General features: G+C 32.8%; 1 protein-coding gene across 2 annotated transcripts in view; it reads left to right on the forward strand.

The window, feature by feature from the left end:
• DGKB (diacylglycerol kinase, beta 90kDa) overlaps window positions 1–16,439 on the forward strand; it is a 766,018-nt gene that overhangs the window by 266,956 nt on the left and 482,623 nt on the right. The window contains exons 14-15 of one of the 2 annotated variants that reach the window (XM_011942803.1): window positions 5,351–5,386; window positions 14,159–14,275. In XM_011942803.1, the coding sequence (XP_011798193.1) occupies window positions 5,351–5,386; window positions 14,159–14,275 (153 nt within the window). The remainder of the gene's footprint in view (window positions 1–5,350; window positions 5,387–14,158; window positions 14,276–16,439) is intronic. The other variant, XM_011942812.1, reaches the window with a different exon arrangement.

Genomic DNA, 16,439 nt, shown 5'->3' on the forward strand with positions numbered 1-16,439 from the left:
GTATATGTGCCACATTTTCTTAATCCAGTCTGTTGCTGATGGACATTTGGGTTGATTCCAAGTCTTTGCTATTGTGAATAGTGCTGCAATAAACATACATGTGATTGTGTCTTTATAGCAACATGATTTATAATTTGAGTCAGGTGAGAAGTAGTCAAGGGACCCTAGATAAGATTACAATATGTGTAGCTTTTAAAATGTTTTATTTTTATAGTTGCATTTTAATTAGACATATCAGAGTTTTTGTGAAAAAGAGAAATGATTTATGATTCTTTTCATTGTCTTGCTCGCATTATGACTGAAATAATCTTTTACTAAAAATTTTAATAAAGACAATAGTATTAAAATCATTTGTATCTCATGTCCTTTTTAAAACTTACATTGTGTTCATATGTATGAGTGTACACAATTAAGGACCTCAAGAATTATAACGTTTAAACAAATTATATGAAACTGAAATATAAAAATAAAATTCATGGAAGCCAAAAATGTATGTGATGTTTATATCCTAGAGATAATACATTGTATTATCTTGTGTGGGAGAACAACTTCACCTGCTCAGCTAAGACAAAGTGCCATTTTATGCAGATAAGCTTTCTTCAGCTCACCCTAGTCTTTCTCTCCGTCTCTTCTTTTTTGATGTCAGAGAGATCCAATTGTATGTGGAGGAAAAACAGCTACTTCATATGGCTTTATTTGGAACACGTCACTGCACTTGAAGTTATTGTGTTAATTAATTCATACTATTATTCAAACCAGTTTTTCAGGCAAAACAAGTTTGTGTGTCTGTATCACTTTGTAGATATAGTGATTTCTAAATATTTTTCATTCTTCATCAATATTTTAAAATAATTTTATTCCCAAACCACTTAAAAAATGAAGGCATGGCTAAAAATAGTAATTTTAAAAAAGTCTCTTCTTGCAGCTACTGTTATTTGAATAAATGGAGCCTGGGTTAGGGAAGCAATATTCTGTCACTAACTTTATTTTCCTGGCTCAGGCATCTAAGCTCTCTGATTTTCAGCTTCCCAACCTGAAAGATAAAGTATCTTGGTTTAGTGGGAGCATTAAATGAGGCAAGATAACAAACATGAAAAATATATAAAAAATTTTTATTTATATAATATGTATGTATATGTATAAATGTAAAATATATATGTATTAATGTAAATGTTCTTATATAGGTATAAAGTATCATTTTGAAATTTTTCCTTTAGTCTGAAATAACTAATGACCCTTTTAATGTGAGTACTGTGCTCTCATTATATCTTAACTAAGTCAAACCTCCAATAATCTCCACCAAAGATTTTTCTTTGTCCTATGACAATTTGGATTAAATTGTCAATTTAAAATGATTACACATTAGAAAATATGAAGACAAGAGATATCCTAATACTTAAGAATAATAGAATTTTTAAAAATTCTTTGATATTAAGTTGAACTTAATAAGTGCCCTGAAGGCAAATGCATCTTTTAAACTAATTATCTGTACTGTGTATTCTATTTAATATTAAAAAGATACTGATTAAATAAAATCAATCACATTCCTCTGTAGTCACACTTCACATTGGATTAAATAAAAACATACAGTTTCTGTATTAATTCTGATTAAAATATATTACATTTAGAATCATACACTCATGATAATTTTCAGAAAAACTAAAACATTTACTCTGTTCATCTTTGATCTTTAAAAATTAAGTACAGGAGAGTAAAAAAGGAAGTAATATGATAGCTAAATTTATTTTCTAATAGGTTTCTACTTTTCTTTTAGATCTAAGTACCATGGTTTGCTAATTGTAACAGAAATAAACTACCTATGGGTGTGTACATTTAATATATAACTCTTTGTCTACGCATTTTGATTTTAAATTAGCTTAGATATATGTTGGTTTTGTCACTCTTATTCTTGGAGTAAATTTCTAGTGTTGCTCTCAGAAGGCTGAGTGTTGCATAAGAAAATTCATAGAGCTAGTGGCTTTCTCTCTTACATATTTAAAACTTCTAGCTCCAGCTGGGTCATCAGTGTTGGTTGATCATTCTACTCATCCTTAGCAAACTGCTTTTTTATTTTCAGAAAAGAAGTGACAAACCTCTGTTTCATCACCTTTTTCATTGTACCACCTCTCTGCCAACCTCACTTGTTCTCTATCAGTAGATATCTCATATCCCTGCTGCTCTGAGAAAGAGAAAGACTTCAGGTATGTTATCCATAAATTACCAATTAATAGCAAAGTGGTAGCTAGGTTTCAATTTGATACCACAATGTCTTTTCTTTTTCTTTTTTGAATAACTTTAAATGGGATGTATATTATCCAGCATGGCATAGTTTTTGCCTTTGCAGCGTCAGACCTGTCTTACCTATTTGTATTATCTTCTTGGCCCCTGTGGGTTTCTGGATTTGAGACCCAAAAGGAACACATTTGGAAAAGTGCAATGCCTGTCAATAAGGGCTTCTGCTCTAACTGAAATATTGCTTTTTCAAAAAGCCCTTGTTTTTCATTTATCTTTAACAGTTCCCTCTCTCTCTCTCTGCTCCTCTTTCCCAGCAGCCTAGAAACTTACCTCTATTTTTTCATTTTAAATGAGAACTCTGTTTCTATGAATATAGTGCTCCTTATTTCTGTTCCGCCCACTCCCACGACTTCTCTCCCAACCTTCTAGCAACTTCATAGTTTTCACTGAGATAATGTACATATTTTTATTTCATTGTAGAAACATCTTTTACACACTTTTAAGCATTAAAGGATATAATGAAGAGGTAGAAAGAACTTTTTTCTCTCAAATTTTATTACAAAATATTCACTAACAATACAAAAATCCAAAGTATTTCCCACATATATTCAATAATTGCTATTAGTTGCCATAAATTCTTTTTTTTTTTTGAGACGGAGTCTCACTCTGTCGCCCAGGCTGGTGTGCAGTGACCGGATCTCAGCTCACTGCAAGCTCCGCCTCCCCGGTTTATGCCATTCTCCTGCCTCTGCCTCCTGAGTAGCTGGGACTACAGTCGCCTGCCACCGCGGCCGGCTAGTTTTTTGTATTTTTTGGTAGAGAAGGGGTTTCACCATGTTAGCCAGGATGGTCTCGATCTCCCGACCTCGTGATCCGCCCGTGTCGGCCTCCCAAAGTGCCAGGATTACAGGCTTGAGCCACCGCGCCCGGCCCATAAATTCTTTATATATACTACTCTATATATACATATATGTGTATGTATATATATATAAAGCTGAAGCTTTTGAAAGTAAGCTGAACATAGTGTAACACCACATTCCTAAATATTTCAGCAAGCACCTTCTAAGACTAAGGACAGTTTTCTACCTAATGACGTTATTATATTCTCATCTAAGAAAACTATAAATGATTCCATAATATCAGTCATTATCTTGTCCATATTCAAATGTCTACAGTTATCCCAAAAATGCCTTCTGTTGCTTTTATTTGTTTGCTTTTTGGGCATGGTAAAAGTGGAAGTGGACTGGGATCTATTTGAAGCTCCTGCATTGCATTTGGTTGCTATTGTGAAGCATTTAGACAGCCATAATCTTTTCACTTGGCTTTCCAGGCTGCTGTCTGCAAATGTATGCTTAGTAAGCATACACTCTTCTAAGGTAAAAGGCATCTCTGACTCATGCTCTGGAGGCTGCTTGAAGTCTCTTATTTTGGTTGCTTGTGACTCTCTGAGAGTTTCCTGGGTCCATGGCACAGAATAGGATAAGAATCCATAGGATTACATTCCTGATCTGAATGAGAAGAAGAACAAACTTGTATATATTATGATAAAGATGGAAGAACTATATCCATGTTTTGCAATGTTCATTCAGGCCTTAAGCTTCAACCTGAAGCTAAGAAAGAATGATAATAAGGTTGGCAAATATCTTTGAATTGACTCAGAGAGAAGCTAGCACAAATATTCATTGTCCCTGCTGTTATGTAGACTGATTTGGACTCAGAAGTCAAGAATATTACTGAAATCAGGAAGTTTTCAGTAAAGGCTCTACCAAACCTATTGTCAATTCATCTTCAAACAGCAGTAATTATTAGATTCTCCTGTAGAATGGGATAGTTGACCAGAGCTCATACTCTTCCACTTCATGACTTCTTTTGACTAGAAATCTGCAGCTACAGTACTTTCTACTTATATTATGGAAATATCTTCCAAATAGGGCTGGATTCCTGAACACCTTAATTTTTTGTGGGGCTGTGCTAGACCTCTTCTTCTTCTGTGTGACTTCTGAGTACACTGAATTCTTTTAGTCCATCTCTATTCCAGTTCCCAGTGAGAGTACCAGGTTTTACCTATCCCAAAATCAGGTAGTTTTTTTTTTTTTTTTTTTTTTTTGGTTCTTGCTGCCTTTCTAAAATTATACTAGGTAAGGGAGTATAATAATACCTAGAGTCTCAGATTTTTCATACCCATCTTGGTAATCTAGCATTGCCCAGACCCTCCCTCAGATAGCTCATATCTAGGGAGGAAAAGGGAATATTCTGACTACCTCCTTCTTTTCAGGGACACACAAACATCTAAGAACTCCTGGCCTCCCATCCAACTTTTCTTCTCCTGCTCCAGTATGGGGAATCTTTATCTAGTATTGTGTGTGTGATTTGTCAACTATTTATCCAAATTTGTATTTTAAGTTCTCCTTTCCACAGAATGCAGGCTTCTGAAGTGATCTTTTATCGTTTCTTGAAAAAAAAAAAAAAACCTTTCTAATGTGAACTGCAGAGTGGATAGTGGTGGTAGATAATGGAAAATACAGTCATGAAGACTAATGTCAGTGTATTTAATCCCATCTTTAAAAAATTACTCTCCAGTAAAAATCTTGTCACTTATTTAATTATTATTTAATTATACTTTTTATTCTTTTACTGATATTAATGGAATATGTTTTCTTATTTCCAGAGTATCATGAAACAAAATGAACATCATAAACTATGTCTATGTTCAAAAGACACAGTACTTTTAGGAAAGAATGAGAGTTGGATTTCAAAATGAAAAGTGGGATGGGTAAAGGGGCAAGTTAAAAAAATTAGTGGAAATTGTTTATTAAAGATAATGGAACTTGGAGCTAAAGCTGGCCAAAGATGTTGATCAGCATGCTTTGGGTAGATGAAGTTGTGTTTTGGATAAATAATTTCACAACCTAACCCACTCTGTGTTAGATAATTTCTTATTCAATGAAAAGATATTTAATTATTTAATTCAAGGAAGCAGTAAAATTATACCAAGGAAATGTATTTTTAATTTACTCATTTATTTCACAGGCGTATAATGATATGAGAAACTTCATTGATACCTTGTTTTGAGTTTGACTCTTTTTCAGCTTTCATATGAACTTCTCTTTTTCAGCAGACTCTGCCCACTTCAGGAGTTTCTGTTCCTGAGGTGCGTAAGCAAAAACAGGTTTTCACACTTAAAATTATAGGTCATTATACATCTTGTATAGCTATAAAGAACATTTTGTGCTGGCTCAGTGACATTCGAATACCAGCATTTTATATTTTATTTTTTTCATATTCTGCTAATTGGAAGTGGTGGTTTTCATATTTTCGGTGATGGGATAGACTTGAAGAATTTTCAATCTATATTTGTGATAAGTATTAAGAAAACAAGAAGTTATGTGACCCAGACTTCACAGAGAAAAATAAAGGTTACTCAACAAAGAGTTTTTACTAGCATGGAAAAATAATACCATTCCCATTTTTTCACATTAAAATGTAGATACATTGCAAGAAATCCAAAACAATTTATTCTTTGAGCCATCAAAATGTAAGTTTCAATGGCAGTATGTTGAGAGACTCTTGCTTACTCTGAAGTGCCCATCACTTTCAAATGAATACAACTACATTAATCACCTAGTCCATGCCATTGTATAGAAAGACATCAGAATAAAATATAGTCACAGAATAAATGACTTTTAATTTGAAAATAAATGTAAGCATTGCCACAACAATTATTTTCAGTAACGTTTTTGCTTTACCTTTGCATTGATGACGCAAAGCCTCCACATTGTTCTGTGACAATATCCTATTCAATTGTTATTATCTCTATAGGAAATGCCCAAATGGTCTTGTTTTCCTTAAAATTTTAATTTAAATCTGCTTATTTTAGAAAGTGTTACTTATATGAATGCTACATAAGATGATGAATTTATTTAGAGGATAACATGCTTGCACAAAAGGGTAATAACTGCTCTTTTCTCCCCACCAAAAATGGTTTTTTAATCAGTGTAGACTCCTTCATTAAATTTTAAAAAAAAGGTCTCATGTTTAACCAGAGACATACTGAAAAATACTTGGAGATAACACTTAAATATAATGTTTCTAATCTAAGAAAATGTTAAGCTGATTTTATATTCTTTGAGTTGATGACATTATTATCATGATTATTATTATAAAATAGAGATGCTAAATTACACACTTAAGTGACAAAAGTATTAGGACAGTTTATTATTTCATTGGGTTAAGTGTGAAAGAATTAATTTTGCATCTCAGGTTCTTGAGTTTGTTTCTGCCCCTATTATCAGCCCCATCAAGTGAATATAAGCATTGCATTTGAGATGTAAAGTTTTCTCTTTAGATCTGTTAATCTCCAAAGCATACCTATGTATTCAATTCTGTAATTTGTGTCATATAGATTGAGTAAATAGATCCAAATTTTTGTTTTTATATATTTTTTCAATTTTTAGGATAAAAGTCTTTATTTTGATATGAAGTTTTTAAAAGTCTTCCTATACTTATTTTTTTTCTGGCACTATATATTGGTTTACATTAACTTAAACTTTCCAGTATCCCTCAAAGTCATTATATAAGATTTTCAACTTTGTTGTTCCAAAAATTTCCTTAAGCCCTTGCATGGATATATGCATGGCTGAGTGTGTGAATACACATATATACACACAGAGAGACAAGAAACCTTATGTTCTACCATCAGGAACAGTTGCTCCTTGGTTAACGGAAAATGTGGTTAAAGTATGTGTGGGAGAACATATAGAAAGATATATACATACATTAAACGTTTAACTTAAAATATGTAAATTTATATTCATTGGCTATATTTTTGAAGATTAAAGGCTTTTCTATGAGTACAGATCTTCTAATTGGAAATGGTATCTTGCCTTTCTTGCATATATCACAAGCTTATTACCAATAATAGTTTCAATTCTTTTAAAGTATAACAAAAACTCAAGGACATCTGTGAAGTAATTTGAGTGTAAAAATACTTACTATTTTTATTATTAATACCCAAAGCTTGCACAGTTGTTCTCTCTAAATTTAATTTGACCACTCCTCATATACACCACACACACATGCCACACAGGCGCACACACACGGACACACATACACACACACAACTTGTGCTATTTTGTTTTTCTAAAGCTTGCAGATTATTTTTTATAAAGACAACTCTTTCATTTTGTATTCAAAATTCAATTATGTGAGTAATAAATTACACAATTACAATTACAAGATAAGTTTTACTTAGAACTAGTATAAACAGATTGAGGGCTAATAAGTCACTATGTTGAGCATTTAGCTTAGGTGGTACAAAGACACAATGAGTGTGAGCATAAGAGAGCTGCCTCCTGGTACTTACTTTCAGTTTGCTGTGGACGACAGTCAGTATGGTTTACAGAGGGACTGGAGAGTGTGGAACATTGAGGTTGGTTACAAAGTCTGCTTTTTTTTTTTCTTTTGAGACAGAGTGTCACTCTGTCACCCAGGCTGGAATACAGTGGCATGATCTCGGCCCACTGCAGCCTCTGCCTCCTAGGTTCAAGCGATTCTCCTGCCTCAGCCGCTGGAGTAGCTGTGGTTACAGGTGCACGCCACTAGATCCAGCTAATTTTTTGTATTTTTAGTGGAGACGAGGTTTCACCATGTTGGCCAGGCTGGTCTTGAACTCCTCACCTTGTGATCTGCCAGCCTCAGCCTCCCAAAGTGCTGAGATCACAGGTGTGAGCCACCGCGCCCAGTCCAAAGTCTTCTTTTGTATATAAAGTATATACATACATATATGTATATGTATACTATATATATACACACATACACACACACACACACACAAACATTATTTTATGAAGGTGCTGCAATATACTATCACATAGCCAAAATTAAATTATTTTGGCATACACCCTCTTATTCCTCAATTTCATTCCCTTCAATAAGAATTTCCTTAACAGAAATCTTGTAAGTGGTTTATACCCAGGATAATATCCTAGGAGAAAAATATGAACTTCATGTGTAATGTATGAAAACTTGGACTTATGTATCAAGTCACCAAGTGTACCTTCAAGTTGAGGAAGCAACTAACATCCCCAGGTACTTTAAGACCAGTTGTCATTTTGTCTGCTTTGTTGCTCCCCACCTCTCCCAAAGACACCACCCAGATCACCACAGCAATTATTCTCAGCTATGGTGACTTAGTGGGCAAATAAAGTACAGGATGTTAAATGAAACACTTCTTTACAACACTTACCTTCTACTACTATGATCAAGCAGTTTACCTGTGATTAACTTAATAATAAAATATGTAAAAATCTTTATCTGTACTTTAAAATCATTGCCATTTACTGAGTGCCTGTTTTATGTCAGTACTTTTATCTAAATTTTCTTACTTTTTTCTAACATAAACTTTCCAATTTGTAGTTTAAATAAATGGTAACATAGCAATGGTAAATAACTTGCCCCAGCTGACACAGAAATAAAAGACAAACCTGCATTTTGGCGTCTAAGCTCATACTTTTGCCTTTAAAAATAGTTGTTTTTGCTTTTTTTTAAAGTACCTATTTAACTAAGTTTAAAAGACATAAAAATCTTTAGACCTTGTATTGTTTATTATATTTATGTTTAAAACTTTATAATTAAAAAAAATCAAGACTGTTTTTTCTAGTCAGCAAATAGTTTTGCTGCAATTTTTAAAGAGTACTAATAGATTTAGAGCCTTCATCATTTTTGGAATAAATTTGTTTCCTTCAGCCACTAAAACGTTCAAATCTCACATTAAGTCCATATTGGTTAAAGGTGCAGCTTTACAGTTTGTTAGTAAGTTAGTATCTCAGACTGAACCTTTTTAAGTCCCACTGAATGTGGTAACATTTCTGCATCAGAGAGATCTTAACTGCTGTGAATCTTTGTGATACCTCGGGTTAAAACTCTAGGGTTTCAGGAAAATTCGTGTGGCCTAGCTCCAGTGGCAGAAAGGACTAAGTCTCCATTCAGGCAAGTTGTGCAGTAGTAGCAGCTAAAGTAAGTTCTACGATTCAAGTGATGGCTGCTGTTGGCAGGAAAGCACTCGCCTTTGTAGCTTTGTACCACTGGAGGTGCTTTGCTGCTGCCAGTTTCTCATGCTGAGATTGGACAAAAAGAAGAAAACCCTGCTCTTGAGGTAATCATCACTTGCTGCTTGCAGTTTGCCAGCGATCAATAACAGCAGGCTTAAGTACTGTGGTAAACAATCCTTTTGTGAAAGCAGTTTTCACCAATGTACAAATACTCTACCTCTGAGAATCAGCGTGATGTAGGCAAAGAATTTTTTTTAGAGCACATATTTAAAGTGAGGTCTTTTTATTTTATTTATTTCATCTTTCTATTTTCTGTGAATTGTCATTTTGGCTTTTCTTCTCTGTTTATTATGATGATTATTCTTTTGGAATTCTAATACAATATAATCCCCAGTTAAGATCTGTTGTGCTGCTTGTCTAGTCTATGGATCACAAAACACTGAATTCTATATTTAAAATGTCTACATAGCAAACACAAATGGTTGATATTTGAAAATGCTCAAATATCAATAACTATATTTTATGTTTTGTAGTTATATGTTCTATGTTCTTTCATGACTTTTTTTTTTTTTTAGTTAGAGTAGCTCTTTTCAGTGTTTGAATAATTTCTATTGATTAAAGAAACAATTTTCCAACTCTTTGTATATCTAGGATGATTTGTCTGGCAGAAGGAAATTTGCCTTAATTACAAAATGTAATTTATTTTGTGGTTTAGAGCCCCAAAACATAAAGAAAGAAACTGAAGGTTAAATGGCAAACACTGTCCCCTATTATCAGAGAGCAATTTTTATCCTGAATGATTGTGCAAACTAAGATTGGTGAGCTCTTTCTGAAACTTTTCAGTAAGTTCAACATTGGTAATTAACTCTCATAAATATCATAATAGAGGTCTGCCAGTCAGGGTCAATTTACCTCCCAAAAAAGCTAGTGAAACCTGGTGGAGAAGAAATTTTTCAAGGATGCAATTGCCTCCCCCTTCCTGTGCCTCATATAAAAAGGAGAGAAAATTTTCTCAATGGAAACAGAAGAAAAATTAAATAGTGATGAGGCTCTCCTGTTTTTAAGATTTTAGCCTGGATTAATTCCACAAATTCCACACATTTGCGTTTTTCCCCAAAGAATTCACTTGGTTTTCTTGATGCATGTGTCTGTGTGTTTGTGTTTAAATGAATGCTCACCATTTTAGTATTAGCTAGATACTATAATAAAATACACAGACAGATGGATGCACTGAGAATTTTAAAAATTAACTTGTTATATGCCTCTGTCTCATAATTCTGGATATCATAAATGAAATCTCATGAGTTGAAAACTCTAGGGTTTTAAAATTTGTTTTTATTTATATATTTATTTTTTGAGACAGAGTCTCACTCTGTCACTCAGGATGGCGTTCAGTGGCACAATCTTGGCTCACTGTATCCTCCACCCCTAGAATCAAGTGATCCTCCCACTTCAGCCTCCAGAGTAACGGGCCACAGGTGTCCACCATCATACCTGACTATGCTTTTGCATTTTTAGCAGAGACAGGGTCTCACCATGTTGCCCAGGCTGGTCTTGAACTCTTGAGCTCAAGCGATCTGCCTGCTTCAGCCTCCCAAAGTGCTGGGATTACAGGCGTGAACCACCACACCCGCCTGTTTGTATTATTTCTGATTGCTTATGCTAAAGCAATTGTTTAGTCTCCTGCCCAGCTTACTTAGGGGGCTGACAACTTGGAGGGACGTGATGCCATTTAGTCAACTGCTATCTCTGCCAGTTGGAGGTTCTTATAACACAAGAATTGCCCTAGATATATGTGTGGCTAAGAGTAAAGTAATATTAAGAGATGGTTTCATAGCTCTTTAAAAACATATACTTGCATGTCTTAAATTTCCATTAAAACATAAATACATAATCTGGTACAAATTTCCAGTTCCATTGTAACTAATCAAATTGAATTTTATTTAATTCTTCAAATGTACGCATTTTATAAATTGAAGGCCAAACAATTGTTGGATAATTTGGAAGAATAACTGTATTAAGGTATATCTTTCACATTGCAGATTTTTACAAAATATTGATTCCACGTTTTATATATGTGCATGCAAGAATGCTGGAGTAAATTATTTCCACACTCACCAATAGCATTAAGGTTTTGAACAGCTAACACAAGCTATGCATTTTCAAATATAAGCATTGAACTTTTCAATTTTAAATATGTTCCTAATGTAACCACTGATTTTTTTTCATACATACACACATTTGGAAATACAAAAACAATGTTGATGAGCACCCAAATAGGCAACCACAACTATTTTACATCACTCATAGTAACTTTTATATTGAATACATACTTTAATGTAGGGACAATATTACAGACTATACATTTTCTATTAAACCTTACACAACTCTGAAAAATAGGTATCACTATCTCTATTTTGCCAAAACGTAAACCCTCTAGGTTACATAATACTTAAGTAGTAGAGATGAGATTCAACTCAGGCATTGTGATTCCAAACCTCATCTAATAATTCACACTCCTCTTATATATTATGCCATTAACTGTCTATGAATGCAATTATAATTTGCAAACTTAAAAGGAAGGAACTTTCTTTTAAAAATCAATATTTTTGCCAGAAATTATGCTTATATGAAAGCATATCATTTTCCAAACAACTTGAATTTCAGGAATCCTATTATGGCATCCATTTGCAGCCACACAAAATACATTCAGTGTTTTTGCACCATGGAATTGCAAGGTAAATGGACTATACAGATTAGCATTTATTTTAGTCAGAGACAATTTCTGATCCATCTAGCCCTAATATATTTAAAAACAGCTTTACTTTCCAAGCTACTTAAAAATGTCTTTCTAGGAAAAAATTCAATGCTTGATAGCAGAGAAAGATGATTATACTTTAAATATGTATTGTTCTTGGGTGATGATCACTCTAAATACCCTTACTTGATCACTATACATCATACATATGTAAAACATTTCTCAGTTACCCCATACATTTGCACAAATAAAAACCCATCTTTCTAAACTACAGAAATTGAAATGATACTCTAACAAGCAAATATAGGAACTAGGAAATATATATAGCTGAGTAAGTGATAGGAAATATATGGCACTAAGGCACTTAAGCACCCATGGCACACATTGCCAACCAATTAGAACAATTTTTCACATCAAGCCTATGTCCCCAAGAATCCTTCTCAATAGTATGCTTCAAGAACTTAGAAAACTTTTTTAAAAAGTTTTCCTTTATTTCTTCATTCATTTATCCTGACTTTTGTTAGTCACTGATTTAGAATCTGATATAGAGCAGTGAAACAAAGAAAGTTCTTTTACTTGTGGAACTTTGATTAAGATGAAAGAATGCAGGCAATTAAACAAATCAAATATATAATACTTTAGGTTGTAATAACTGATGTTTTGAAAGGCGGCTGAAAGGACTAGAGAAACTTCTCTGACATTTTACCACATCCTGAAGTGAGGACCAAGGTCAAGAAATGTGCAGTGGCAAGTTTTCCACCAGACTGAAGAATGTTTGCAAAATCTCTCAATTTAAAGCATGATTGTTATGATCAAGGAACAATGAGGAGGCCAGTGTAGCTGGAGTGTAGTAAAAAAAGGGATGAGTTTGACTTTTGTGTAGAGAACTGAGTGTAGGAAGACAAAAATGGAAGTAGAATGATTCATTAGGTGATGGTTACAATAATCCAAGCAAAAAAAAGATAACAGCTGTTTAAACCATATAATGAGGCAGGTGGTGAGTAGTCATCCAGTTTGAGATTTATTTTCAAGAGACAGAATAGGCAGGGCATTTTTAAACTAATCTTAGAGATTTTACAATTACGTGTTTTAGGCCCTCATGTGGACATAGAGAAACAGTGTCTGCATATAGAAATTAAGGCTCAGGTAGAAATCAGAACAAGGATTATACATTTAGAAATATTCATAAAAATGAAATTGAAAGCTGCGGGGATGAATGAAGTTACCTAGGGAGTAAGAGTAGATAGAGAAGATGAGAGGTCCAAGGAAGAGGCCGAGTCTTACAGGTTGCAAAGCTGGAGAAGCAATGAGCAAAAGAGACTATGAGGGCGAAGTTTTGAAGGAAGAACCCTCAGAGAAAGAAGTGTCCTGGAAGCCACGTGAGGCAAGTTTTCAAAGAGTAAGAAGAGATCAGTTCTGTCAGATGCAGCTGAAAGATTTGAGAAGATGAAGACTGACCTTTAGATGTGAAACTGAGATGGACATTGGTGATTTTAATAAATGATAGTTTGTTGGAGTAATGGTGATACAAGTTGATTGGGTTGTGTTAAGAGAGAGTGAAAAGAGAGGAAATAGAAACAGGGAGCAGGCAATTCCTAAAAGAAATTTTTTTACTATGAGGAACAAAGTAATTAGATGGGATGGAATGTCAGTTTTAAGATATATGCTATTTTTGATATAAATAGTAGCTTAAAAATCCATCACGCAATTAAAAATAATTTTCAATATTGCACATATTTATAAGCTTTTCTTAGTAGTCAATACCATATTCTTTAAATTATAATCCTATACTCGTTATCGGTATCATTGTATATGAAAATAATCAACTTTAGTAATCCTTAATAACTTTTGATAAAGAGTCACAATTGGGCACATAGGGATAATACAATTTGGTATTCTTTCTCATTATTTCTTTAAATGGTGGTTCGATCATGAAGCTATCATATATATTGAGCCAGCTGAAAGCAACAGCTTCCATATTATTCACTAGGAACTTCAAATTAGAAAGTTGAGCCTGGGTTTGTACCCATGAAACTCTTCTATTAGTAAAACGACTTACATTTTTTTATGTTATTTTCATAATTTTTATTTTTATCAAAGATTTTCTTTTTTACAGGAAAGACAATCAACAGTGAAAAAGGAAAAGAGTGGTTCCCAGCAGCCAAACAAAGTGATCGACAAGAATAAAATGCAAAGAGCCAACTCTGTTACTGTAGATGGACAAGGCCTGCAGGTATGATTTTTTAAATCAAAATTTTAGTAGGTTTCATATTTGATACTTCTAGGCTCTCAAAGGGGCATATGTTCAGCTATCAACACATTTGTTTAATCTGCATATTAGCTTAGTAGACTCTTTCAGAAAGATCTTTATTAATTTATCAAGATGTCAGTCTTATGGTTGATTGACAGAGTAACATTCTGGTTAATCATTTATGAGTTTATCTCCATTTAAACTCAAATTGGCAAGTGACCTTTTGAAAGATTTGCAAATTATTGCTAAATATACACATTTATTAAATGCATATGTGTTATCTATTTACAGGTATACTTTATATCTCTCTATATATTTATATTTAGTGTGGGTATGATTTGAAGAGTCACTTTGATAGCAAAAACGTCTTTAGGAAAGAAGAAAATGAACTCTGAATACATATTTTCTAAATTAATAATTTTTAATAATAAAGAATTTATTGTAATATATTTCCAGCTTTCAAAATTTTAAGTCAAAGTTTAAACTCCAAATATATTTCTAGGTTAAATAAACACAGGTAGTCATTTTTAATACTATTATATAAAAACCTATAAGTTATCTTTATGGTCTCTAGCATCAAGAATGACATTTTAAGACATTGCATGGGGTGAATGTATAACATTTACTTACCTCTGTTTTTTACCTGTATTTCTTACTTCAACAGGAAAATGGTCAATACATTTCACTTAATTTATGACATTGTGGATTTAAGTATGTTTTTCTACTTATGTTTTTGCATTCCAATTGCCTATACTTCAAGTTTCACATTCTCTGGGAATATTTACCAACAATTTAACATACAGACATTATGTTACACACTTGCACTCATTATATTTGATTTTCTATCTTTTTTTATTTCTTACTTTATTTCTGATACTATAGATTATGTCTTTTGTATTTTTCAATATGCACAGTTCAGGGCACGTGGTAGATGCCTAAATGCTTGCTTCTTTATCGTCTTGAATATATCATTAAAATTTAATAATAATTTATTAAATATTGATAACTAAGTTACTGTTTGTTTTTTATCTAAAAATCTATTGTGAATAGAAAAGTTTTCATAAATTATTTAACTCAAATATAAAAGGAGGGAATTCTGAATAATAAAATTATATATTAGAGAACAGAAAATGTAATTATAAAAAAGTAAATCAAGATGTACATTTTGGAACTCATATCCATATTTTAGAAACTTCATAGAAGCTGTCAAATATAAAATCTATCCACAATTTTATTAGCCAAAAATTCATTAATTAAATGATCCTATAACATTTTTATTGAAAAAAATCAACATTTTAATTCAATATGTGGATGGCTAATATTGATAAGTTTAAATTTTCAGCTACTCTGGGTTCCTGGGATGAAATTAATGAAAAGGAAGCCTAATTCTGAAATCTAATTGTATTTCATATGACTAGGCACATACTTCTCATCACAGATGGGAAGCATATATCATTTGTTAAATAGGATAGCTTAAGCATTATAATGGTATTTTATACATATTAACTTCTTTAATTCTCTTAATAAGCATATGAGATCAATACCATTATTATTATTATTTTCAAAATCATGTTGATGCTCAGAAGTAAGATACATTCCAAAAGGACACAGTCAGTGGTAAAACCAAGGTTTGAATGAAGACCATCTGACTAGAGTTTATGTGTTTCATTCCCAACGTACCCTGTTTCTTTGCTTAAAAATTTGCATTGGGGAGTTATACCTGATATAAATGATGAATTGATGGGTGCTGACGAGTTGATGGGTGCAGCACACCAACATTGCACAAGTATACATATGTAACAAACCTGCACGTTATGCACATGTACCCTAGAACTTAAAGTATAATAAAAAAAAAAAAAAAAAAAAAAAATTTTTAACATGTATGTAACTGCTAAACTTCTGCCCATCTTGTTCTTCTATGTACTTTTATATTGCTGCAGGCTTTGAGATAAAATTTATGTATGCAACAGAATTTTAACTCCTCTAATCTCAGTTTTCCAAAATTTTCATAATCATACCTCAATTTTCCCAGACATCAAAACCAAACTTAAATAGCACATGCAGTATTTTAAAGGTTTTAAACCTACATAGTAATATGTTTCATTTTATTTGCTATTTTAAAATGATCTGAAATATTTGACCTAAT

This window comes from Colobus angolensis, unplaced genomic scaffold (genome assembly GCF_000951035.1).
Source record: "Colobus angolensis palliatus isolate OR3802 unplaced genomic scaffold, Cang.pa_1.0 Scaffold104, whole genome shotgun sequence".
In the NCBI taxonomy this organism is placed as follows: domain Eukaryota; kingdom Metazoa; phylum Chordata; class Mammalia; order Primates; family Cercopithecidae; genus Colobus; species Colobus angolensis.